This window comes from Chrysemys picta, chromosome 3 (assembly GCF_011386835.1).
Source record: "Chrysemys picta bellii isolate R12L10 chromosome 3, ASM1138683v2, whole genome shotgun sequence".
Taxonomy (NCBI): domain Eukaryota; kingdom Metazoa; phylum Chordata; order Testudines; family Emydidae; genus Chrysemys; species Chrysemys picta.
In genome coordinates, this window is record NC_088793.1 from 10,872,940 (window position 1) to 10,884,369 (window position 11,430).

At 58.7% G+C, this 11,430-nt stretch overlaps 1 protein-coding gene across 1 annotated transcript; it reads left to right on the forward strand.

The window, feature by feature from the left end:
- Positions 1 to 4,476: 4,476 nt before the first annotated feature.
- LOC135982145 (uncharacterized) lies at positions 4,477 to 11,178 on the forward strand. Its single transcript, XM_065587469.1, has one exon. It carries the CDS (start codon positions 6,157 to 6,159, stop codon positions 11,176 to 11,178), a length of 5,022 nt encoding a protein of 1,673 aa, XP_065443541.1. The 5' UTR covers positions 4,477 to 6,156.
- Positions 11,179 to 11,430: the final 252 nt, after the last annotated feature.

Here is an 11,430-nt window from a genome sequence, read left to right on the forward strand (position 1 = left end):
ACTGGAATGGGTTACCTAGGGAGGTGGTAGAATCTCCATCCTTAGAGGTTTTTAAGGCCCAGCTTGACAAAAACCTGGCTGGGATGATTTAGTTGGGGTCGGTCCTGCTTTGAGCAGGGGATTGGACTAGATGACCTCCTGAGGTCTCTTCCAACCCTAATCTTCTATGATTCTATGACGCACATTAGGAGAGTGGTCCCCAAACTGTGAGGAATGCTCAGGGGGGCAGGGCCCAGGCCAGCTACCACAGGGGGTGAGGTGGAAGCACCACCCAGCACTGGTCTGCCCCCAGCCACATCTCCACTCCACCCCCCCCCCCCGCTCCACTCCACCCCCCCCCCCGCTCCACTCCACCCCCAGCCCAACTCTGCCCTCATTCCCTCTCTGCTCCCAGGCCAGCTCCGCCTCTAGCCCCTGATCTTCCTCTACCCCCAGCCCAAGCTCCTCTGCTGATCCAATTATGTAGTAAAGGGGAGGGGGGACAGATTCCATTACTGGTAAGGTGGGGGGAGGGTCACGACAAGAAAAGTTTGGGCACCACTGCATTAGGAGTTCAGAGAGAGAGGATGGCATGAGGGAAAATTTCCTTGAGACCCAAAGACAATCTTACCCAATGACAGTTTTTTCTTAAAGTCAGAGAGTCAGATACAGTCACTGTTAAACATATGTAACCCTTCTGCCCATCTAAGTTGGCAGCAACAAAGGCCGGGTTCTGTATCTAGGGGTTCCGTTTCAATAACGCAATGCAAAACCGACTCGAGCCCCCCCCCCAGTGACCTGGGACAATTACATACCACCCCCTGGGCGCCCCTAAGAGGCAATACTTCCCCTCTCGCAAGCACGGAGTCTGAGTGTAACAGAAAATGTTTAATAACATGAGGTAAATGACATCAGCATTAAATTGGAAAAAACACCACAAACAGTATCCATAACACAAACCATGAGCAAAAAAACCCCACCCCAGCAAGTTGGGCTGTGTCCTTTCCCTTGGGTTCTTGAAACCAGCAACCCAAGGTTCACCAAAGTCCCAAAAGTCCAACAACCCCCCAAAGTCTCTGTCCCTGGTCAGTGCAGCCCCAGAGTTCAGGGGGGGGGGCACGCAGGGCGTTAAGGGGCACCTTACGTGATCCAAGGCCGACGGGGTTCCGCCGCAGCCTTCACCACGAGCCGCTCCACTCCACCAGCTGCCCCGTGAGCTGCTCCCGCCGTCCCACGAACTGCTCTGGCAGCTGCTCCACTATGCTCACCGACCTGTGAGCTGCTCAGCTCTGCTCCACTTCAGCCGTCCCTTGGGCCGCTCCCACAAGGCTCCACTCTGCTAGCTGCTCCTCCAGCCACTCCGCTCCGCTCGCAAGGCTCCACTCTGCTCACTGCTCCGCCAGCCACTTAGCAATATAGCTTCAGGCTCCCCCACTAGCTAACACAGCCTCAGTGATCTCAGCTCTTTTGTGATTTCAGCTTTTAGCAATTTCAGCTCATAGTAGTAGGGGAGCCCCAGTGCTAGTACACCATTGGCCCAAAGTGAATTCAGCTCAGCAGTCGGTAACTAGACTTCTAATAGAATCAAATTTAGCTCTGATATTCAACAGTGGAGAGAGGCGGTAGTGCACTTGGTGTTTCAACCCCTCAGAGAGTGGGCCCATCCCATCAGGTACAAATACCTGTCCCCATCCTCTCTCCCCTCACTGGGTTTTGTAACCCATGCCCCTTGTCAAGCAAGTGCTACTTAGGTAATGGTGAAGGACTCCCTCAGTCCTTCTGTCATACAACAGTTCCACTGGCCTTGATTCACAGAATCAGGGTAACAAAACTTTATTCTTCCTGCCCCAATAACAGAGAAACTGGGGATCCCACACCAGCCAAAGTAACCACTTTCAGTTGCTGTTGTTTCATGCCAGGCGGGTGGGTGTGCCTATGCAAACAAGATCAGCCCCTGGAGTTCTTTTCCACACTCGCCATAATTCACCACCAGATGTCAGGGTAGAGCTCATCCTGACTCTGCTTACACATATAATACTGTTGTAGTCTGATTTCCAGCAGATTCTCCTATCTATTTTATTATTTATTAGTTGTATTACAGTAGCACCTAGAGGTCCCAACCTAGACTGAGTCCACATGGGGCTAGGTGCTGTACAAGGAGAGAATCCCTGCCTCAAAAAGCTTATAATCAAGATATGAGAGAGTCCGGGTAGGTGAGGTAATAGCTTTTATTGGACCAACTTCTGCTGGTGAAAGAGGCAAGCTTTCGAGCTCCACAGAGCTCTTCTTCAGGCCAGAGCTCCAAAGCACATCTCTTTCACCAACAGACATTGGTCCAATAAAAAATATTACCTCACAGACCTTGTCTCTCTCTCTCTCTTCTCCTGGGACCAGCACGGCTACAACTACAGTACAAACATATAATCACGATAGACAAGATGGAAGACAGGGAGTATTACTAGCTTCATTTTACAGATGTGGCACTGAGGTCCAGGGAGATAAAGTGACTTGTCCAAGGTCACATAGGAAGTCTGTGGTAGAGCTGGGAAATGAACCCAGATCTACCGAGTCTCAGTCCAGTGTCTTCACCACTTGATTATCCTTCCTATCATTAGTTATAGGAGGGTCGAATGCTTTCTAAAAATCCTAACAAACTTTTCCCCTGGATAACATCTTGTTGCAGTGAGTTCCACAGGTTTAACTAGCCATCATGGGGGTTTCACACCTTCTTGTAAAGCATTTGATGTGGACTAGCTGTCTAGGACAGGATACCAGAGTAGATGGATTGGTTTGATAGGTCAGTTGATATGCTCCAGACCCTCCGCTGTATCTGATTACCAGGACTGTCACTTAAGTCAGACTCAGCTCTATCTCCTCCCTGTACAAGCCAACCTGGTGAGAGATTTCACTGCCTATTCTGTCAGTTACTGACATCAGAAATGCTGAGTCACAGAACCGGAAACTTTGTGCAGGCTGGAGAATTACTTCTGCCTCATTTCAAGCTTCTCCTGCTGCTGTTTTGGGTGATCTGTTCCCCACTCTGGGTCACTGTCTCACACGTGGGGTGCATGCAAATGTTATGGGGCAAATTATCCCACGGCTGCCTGCTGTCGGGTTCTCGCACCTTCCTCAGAAGCACCTGGTGTCAGCTCCTGCTGGAGACGGGATACTAGACTGGATGGACCTTGGAGCTGATCTAGTCTGGCAGCGCCTGTGTTCCTATGGAATTGTGCACTGTTGTTGATTCCCAGCTGGTTAATATGGCCAAGAATTTGAAGCAAGCTGAGAAGGGTCTGCTTTTTCCTCCTACAGTTTGTCAAAATTCTGGCAGGGTTCCAACCCACTTCTCAATGGCAATTTTGATAAGTCTGGATGCTTCTGCAATTGATCCATGAATGAATGGCATGACAGTGGCTTGGTAGAAGAAGCACTTATGCCCCCCTAAGCCAATAATGCACAGTTTGTGCCTCCCAGTCATGTGATCAGGCCACCCAGCCTTGCCTCCTTCAGCCTTCGAGATGAGAACCGCAATTGTTTTCAATTGCATTTGAAAATCAGCGAGAAGCCAAGGGGAGCAGGCTGGAATTCTCCTATGCACATCCTGGTCTGGGATGGGTAAAGAGCTCCAAACCAGCTTAAGGCAGCCTTACAAAATGTGAAAAGTGGCCAGGCAGAAAATCTTCTCACCCGCCCTTTCCTACGATGAACTAAAACACCAACCTATTGATATTTTACTCCCTTTACTAGATAATGACTGAGGGAGAGCAGGGAAGGGCGCGAAGCCCCCCATCAGCCAGCAGGTGAGGCTTTGGTCCACATCCAAACAGTGAAAGAAATTGGCATCTACTGGCTCCTCAGAAGAGGTCACTTTACTCCCCTTAAACTTGGCTCTGGTCTGTGGCGATCATACATTTCCCTTGAATCTAGAGGCCGCAGCCCAGCACGCAACACAACTCCTGAGAGAGCAGCCCTCGGTCTGTGCCCCTTTGTCTGAGAATCATGAGCTGGGAAAGCTCCCGTCCCGACCTCCTTCGCGCCTCACCTCGTCGTACTGGCTGACGGGCCTTTCGGCTCTTCGGGCCGGCACGTATGGAATTCACCAGGCGTCTCCCCGCCTGGCTTGTAGCCCAGTAAGACTGGCTCGGCATTGCGAGAAAAGCAGAGGAGAACAAAGGAAACGGTCTCAATAACATAGCCAGCCTGACCTGCTGCACAGTAAGCTAGAGAGGCATCTTTCATGCCATTGCAGGCAGCGATTCCCAAACACCCACCCTCTCCTCAGCTCCCCTCACCCTTTGGCAGGGCAGCGCATCAAAGACCCAGCCTCTGACATCATGCGTCTTGTCATCCCTTCTCATGTCGTCCCCCAGTTATAACTTTCAGGTTACATTGAGCTGTACCTTTCCCTTCCCCCCACATATTCCCCAAGCAGGGCCTGACGCTCTCTCCTGAAACGTCCACTGTCCAGTTCCCAAATCCATTCAGAATAAACAGTGTGGGGCCCTGTAGTGAGGCGGCCTGGGCCCCGACGGCCCCTGAGGGAGAGGAGCCTGAATTGGCACCCAAGTGGGCGGAGCCACCGCCACCTGTTCCCGCCCCCCGGAAGTCAAGGGGCGGGACAGGAAGTATAAAAGCCAGGCCCCAGCACTCAGTTGGAGCCCAGCGGCCGGAGAGGCCAGACGTGCCGGTGCGAGCTCCGGCTAGACTGAGCCTTCCCAGAGCCAGGTACCCGGACGCGGACGGACCGAGCCTCCCCAGAGCCAGATACCCGGACGCCGGCCGACCGGACCTCCCCAGAGCCAGGTACCCCGATGCGGATTGGCCGAGCCTTCCCCGAGCAAGGTACCCCAAAGTGGAGTGGCCGAGCCTGCCCCGGGCACGGTACCTCGAGGGGGAGCCCGAGCGCCCCCCTGACCCGAGACCGGAGGAGCAGCCTGACCCAGACGACCCTCTGCGAGCTGAGGAACCCATGGTGTGGGACCCCGCTGCCGAGCCCAGCGATGAGCAGGTACCAATGGAGGGGGAAATGGAAAGTAGCCCGGGGGTAGCTGACCCCAGTCTGGCTACAGCAGAGGAGCCAATGTCGGTGTGTTGCGGTCAGGACCCCACCGACACAGCGGCAGACTGACTGCCGCTCTTAGGGCCCCGGGCTGGGACACAGTGGAGTGGGTGGGCCTGTGTCCCCCCTGCCACCCCACTTACGGGTGGCAGCTTCCCCCTCCAGCCAGCGCTCCGGCATCGCAATTGAACTATTGTTTGTTGCCCCGCCCTGACTAAGGGCTTGGGGCGTCCTGAGTTTGCCAGTGCTCAGCTCCTGATCCACGGACCCGAGCCCCTTGAACTATTGTTTGTTGCCCCGCCCTGACTAAGGGCTTAGGGGCGTCCTGACTCTGTTACTGCTCAGCTCCTGATACAAGGTCCTGAGCCCTGGACTATTGTTTGTTGCCCCCGCCCTGACTAAGGGCCTGGGCTTACTGACTCTGTTACTGCTCAGCCCCTGATACAAGGTCCTGAGCCCTGGACTATTGTTTGTTGCCCCCGCCCTGACTAAGGGCCTGGGCTTACTGACTCTGTTACTGCTCAGCCCCTGATACAAGGTCCTGAGCCCTGGACTATTGTTTGTTGCCCCGCCCTGACTAAGGGCCTGGGCCTACTAACTGTGTGTGTGCTCAGCCCTCAGGAAGGTTCTGAGCCCCGTGAACCCTTGTGTGCTGCCCCGCCCTGACTGAGGGCCGGGCCTTAACCCCTGACTTTACTGCTCAGCCTGAAGGAAGGTTCTGAGCGCCCTGGACTATTGGGGGTTGCCCTCCCCTGAATAAGGGCCTAGGACGCCCTGAGTTTGTCAGGGCTCAGCTCCTGATCCACGGAGCTGAGCACCCGAACTATTGTTTATTGCCCCGCCCTGAGCTAGCGCGGGGGCTTGACTGACTTTGTAATCCCCAGCTCCGGCAGTGAGGACCGGAGCCCGGGCCTGAGTTACTGCCGGACCCTGACGGAGAGCAGGAGCTCATTGCAGAGGCCGTGTACCTTTGGCCTAGTCCCTGCCAGAGGGGCGGAACCCTGAGACCGATCCAGGCCGTGGAGTGAGGCGGCCTGGCCCCCGACGGCCCCTGAAAGGGCCCGACCCCCGCACCGGACGTTTACACGTGGCGCCCAACGTGGGGCCACTTGCCTAGCATGTGGGCACGAGCCCTAGACACCGGTGAGAAGGGGGCAATGGGAGAGAGACCTCCCGCCAGGGAGGGGGATCTATCCCAGCTCCTGACCCACATGACAGAGAGTCAGGAGCAACAACAGGCGGCCCAGGTGCGATACCAGCAGGAGTACCAGGCCGCCCACCTGCAGCAGCAGCAGCAGCTCGTAGAGCAGCTGGGGGCCCAACAACGGCAGCTGATCGCGGAGCTGGTTACCCAACAGCAGGAGTTCCAGCAGAAATGCATCCAGCAGCTTGCCGCGGCCCTAGTCCGCCCGGGGGAACCCCTAGCCGGGATCGCCCCAGGGGCTCCGCGACCCAGCCCCCCCGTGCGGTTGACAAAGATGGGACCCGAGGACGACCCCGAGGCTTTCCTCGTGACCTTTGAGAGGGTGGCTGTCGTTGCCGGCTGGGCCCCGGATCAGTGGGCCACCATCCTGGCCCCCTACCTAACGGGGACCGCCCAGACGGTCTACCGAGGCCTGTCGGTAGAAGTGGCCAGGGACTATAACCTAGTGAAGGCCGCTATTTTGGACGCCCTGGACGTAAATCCCGAGACCTACCGACAGCGGTTCAGGGGCTTGGCCTATCCCCCAGGGGCCCGCCCGCGGATGGTGGCTCAGGAGCTGCGAGAGGCCTGCCGAAAGTGGCTGCAGCCCGAGCGCCGGACAGCCGAGGAATTGATGGAGCAGGTGGTCCTGGAGCAATTTACCCAGGTACTCCCGCCGAGGGGACGATCCTGGGTCCTCCGCCACCGGCCGACGACGGTCTCCGCGGCCGTCACCTTAATGGAAGACTTCCTTGCGGCTGAGGTTCCGGCGGGGGCCGCTGGTCGGGCGGTCCCGATTCGCACGGAGCACCCCAACACAGAAAAGAGGGGGCCGCCCTCCCGGGCAACCCCGAGTGCTCCCTCCCGTAGAGTAGAGGGCCGGGCTCGGGTGGCCGCGCCCTCCGGGAGGTTCACACGGGCCCCGGCAGGCCCCGCCGGGGGATATCGTCGGACCCCCCCCGTGGATGACCCCGGGGCTCGGCCGCAGCCAGAGCGAGCCACGCTGGGACCCTGCTTCTCCTGCGGGAAGTATGGCCATTTGCAGCGAGAGTGCCCAGAACGGGGGTGTGCATTTGGCCAAGTCTACTCCGGAGAAGGCCGTGCCCGACGCCCGCAAGGGACCAAGATCACCGTACCCGTGACTGTTGAGGGACGCCCAGCAATGGCCCTCCTCGACTCAGGCTGTGGCCAAACGCTGGTCTGCCAGGCTCTCGGCCCACCAGCGGACGGCCACCTGGCGAAGATCCCCCTGCAGTGTATACACGGGGATGTGCGACGCTACCCCAGCACCCGGGCCCAACTAACCATCGATGGGGTCACCCGGCAGATGACGGTGGGGCTGGCGCCCCGGTGGGCATACCCGGTGATCCTGGGGCGGGACTGGCCCAACTTTAACACCGTCTTACGCCGCCGGCTCGAGGGTAACCCGCAGGCCACGCCAGCGTTGGGAGGGGAGCCCCCGGGGACTGAGGAGGACGAGATAGACAACCCCGTCCCCGCCAATCCCCCGGGGGGGCGAGAAGACCCTCCTCGGGGGGGGGACTCCTCGGCGCCCACAGATTTCTGCCGGGACCAACGGGCCGACCCCACCCTCAGACGGACCTACGAACAGCTGGCCTCCGTAGACGGGACTATTCTTGACCCCCAGCGTGCGGCGCAGTGGCCGCATTTTGAGTTACGACAAGAACGCCTGTACCGCGTGGAGAAGGACCCCCGTACGGGGGACATCCGGACACAGCTTCTCGTGCCGCGGTGTCACCGCCGGGCGGTCATGAAACTGGCCCACGACGTCCCGGCGGCGGGGCACCTCGGGCATGACAAAACGCTGGCCAGGATTTTGGGGCGTTTCTTCTGGCCCGGGGTATATCAAGACGTAAAGGACTATTGCAAGTCATGTCCAGAGTGCCAGCTGGCCGCCCCTGCCCAGACCCCTAAGGCACCCTTGGTGCCGATGCCTCTTATGGAAACCCCCTTCGAACGCGTGGCCGTGGACCTGGTGGGGCCCCTCCCGAAGAGCAGCGCAGGGTTCCAATACATCTTAGTAATGATGGACTATGCCACCAGGTTCCCTGAAGCCGTTCCTCTCCGGAACATCTCGGCCCGCACCATTGCCATGGAACTGGTCAAGATCTTCGCCCGCGTCGGACTGCCCCGGGAGCTACTCACGGATCAAGGGACCAATTTTACGTCCCGGCTGCTCAAGCAAGTCTGTGAAATCCTAGGGGTCAAGCAACTCCGCACCTCCATCTATCACCCCCAGACCGATGGACTAGTGGAAAGGTTCAACCGGACGCTGAAAGGGATGCTGCGTCGGTTTCCCCCGGAAGACCTTCGCCAGTGGGACCAGCTCCTTCCACCCTTGCTTCTAGCAATACGAGAGGTTCCCCAGGCATCGACTAAGTTCTCCCCTTTTGAATTGTTATATGGGCGACGACCCCGGGGCCTGCTGGATCTCATGAGGGAGACCTGGGAACAGGCTCCTTCCCCGGCCCAGGGTCTCCTGCAGTATGTGCTGCAACTACAGGAGCGTCTAAGGCAGGCGGGGGATCTGGCACGGGAAAATTTAAAAGCCGCCCAGGACACACAAGCCCAGACGTATAATCGAGGGGCACAGACTCGGGACTTCCAACCTGGTGACCGGGTATTACTCCTCCTCCCGTCCAGTGAATCGAAGATCCTGGCCCGGTGGCAGGGGCCCTATGAGGTAGTCAGGAAAGTGGGCCCGGTCACGTATGAAATAAATCAGCCGGACCGGAGGAAGAAGAACCAACGCTACCATGTCAACCTCCTGAAGCCCTGGAAAGAGCGAGAAGGGCTGTTGATAAACCCCTACCCGCCCGAACCGGAACTGGGACCCCAGGTTCCCCTTTCCGGGGACACCGAGGAACCCCAGCTCGGGGAGAACTTAACCGAGGAACAGCTCCGCCAGACTCGGTGCCTCCTCCAAGCCTTCTCCCACACCTTCACGGACCAGCCGGGACACACCTCCCTCGTACACCATCGGATCCAAACAGAACCTGGGGTGGTGATACGGGGGACGACCCGGCCCCTGCCCTACCATAGGAGACAGGTCGTGGAGAAGGAGGTACGGGCGATGTTGGATCTAGGGGTGATAGAGCCATCCCAGAGCGAGTGGCGTAGCCCCGTGGTGTTGGTGCCTAAACCCGACGGGTCACAGCGGTTCTGCATTGACTTCCGCCGCGTCAACGCCATCTCCAAATTTGATGCCTATCCCATGCCTCGGATAGATGAGCTGTTGGCCTGCCTGGGAGGGGCCCGCTACATCACCACCCTGGACCTGAGTAAGGGCTACTGGCAGATCCCCCTAGAGCCCGCCTCCCGTGAGAAGACTGCCTTTGCCACCCCCACAGGTCTCTATCAGTTCACCAGGATGCCCTTCGGCCTCCACGGGGCCCCGGCCACCTTTCAGCGCCTGATGGACCGCCTCCTCCAGCCCCATCAAGAATACGCGGCCGCGTATTTAGACGACGTTGTCATCTATAGTCCGCAATGGGAGACCCACCTGGAGAGAGTCGCAGCCGTCCTGAGATCCCTGCGGGAGGCCGGCTTAACCGCCAATCCAAAAAAATGCCGCATCGGCTGGCAAGAGACTAAGTACCTGGGGTATGCAATCGGGCATGGGCAGGTAAAACCCCTGATCGGGAAGGTCCAGGCAATCGCAAACTGCACCCCGCCAACCACAAAGCGCCAGGTGCGGCAATTCCTAGGCTTGGCCGGATATTATCGGCGGTTCATCCCCCAGTTCGCGGCAATCGCAGCCCCCTTAACGGGGCTCCTAACAAAGGATAGCCCACGGCAGGTGATCTGGACTACCGAGTGCGACAGGGCCTTTCGGACTCTTAAGAAGTGCCTCTGCAGCGAGCCGGTCTTGTATAGCCCCGATTTTAAGCTGCCATTTGTCTTGCAGACAGACGCCTCGGAAGTGGGACTCGGGGCGGTCTTATCCCAAGACGTAGGGGGCGAGGAACATCCCGTCCTATACATTAGCCGGAAACTGTTCCCACGCGAAAAGAACTATGCGGTGGTCGAGAAAGAGGCCCTAGCCGTGAAGTGGGCTTGTGAAGCTCTCCGCTATTACATCCTGGGAGTCCCCTTCACCCTAGTCACCGACCACTCCGCCCTTCAGTGGTTAGGCCGCATGAAGGACCACAACATGCGGCTGCAACGATGGTACCTGGCGCTCCAGCCGTTTGCTTTCACGGTCCGCCATCGGGCTGGTAAGGATCACGCAAACGCGGATTTCCTTTCCCGGTTGGGGGGTGTGGAATGGGCTGGCCCCGCTGCACGGGAACCAGCCTTGGGGGGGGGGTCGTGTAGTGAGGCGGCCTGGGCCCCGACGGCCCCTGAGGGAGAGGAGCCTGAATTGGCACCCAAGTGGGCGGAGCCACCGCCACCTGTTCCCGCCCCCCGGAAGTCAAGGGGCGGGACAGGAAGTATAAAAGCCAGGCCCCAGCACTCAGTTGGAGCCCAGCGGCCGGAGAGGCCAGACGTGCCGGTGCGAGCTCCGGCTAGACTGAGCCTTCCCAGAGCCAGGTACCCGGACGCGGACGGACCGAGCCTCCCCAGAGCCAGATACCCGGACGCCGGCCGACCGGACCTCCCCAGAGCCAGGTACCCCGATGCGGATTGGCCGAGCCTTCCCCGAGCAAGGTACCCCAAAGTGGAGTGGCCGAGCCTGCCCCGGGCACGGTACCTCGAGGGGGAGCCCGAGCGCCCCCCTGACCCGAGACCGGAGGAGCAGCCTGACCCAGACGACCCTCTGCGAGCTGAGGAACCCATGGTGTGGGACCCCGCTGCCGAGCCCAGCGATGAGCAGGTACCAATGGAGGGGGAAATGGAAAGTAGCCCGGGGGTAGCTGACCCCAGTCTGGCTACAGCAGAGGAGCCAATGTCGGTGTGTTGCGGTCAGGACCCCACCGACACAGCGGCAGACTGACTGCCGCTCTTAGGGCCCCGGGCTGGGACACAGTGGAGTGGGTGGGCCTGTGTCCCCCCTGCCACCCCACTTACGGGTGGCAGCTTCCCCCTCCAGCCAGCGCTCCGGCATCGCAATTGAACTATTGTTTGTTGCCCCGCCCTGACTAAGGGCTTGGGGCGTCCTGAGTTTGCCAGTGCTCAGCTCCTGATCCACGGACCCGAGCCCCTTGAACTATTGTTTGTTGCCCCGCCCTGACTAAGGGCTTAGGGG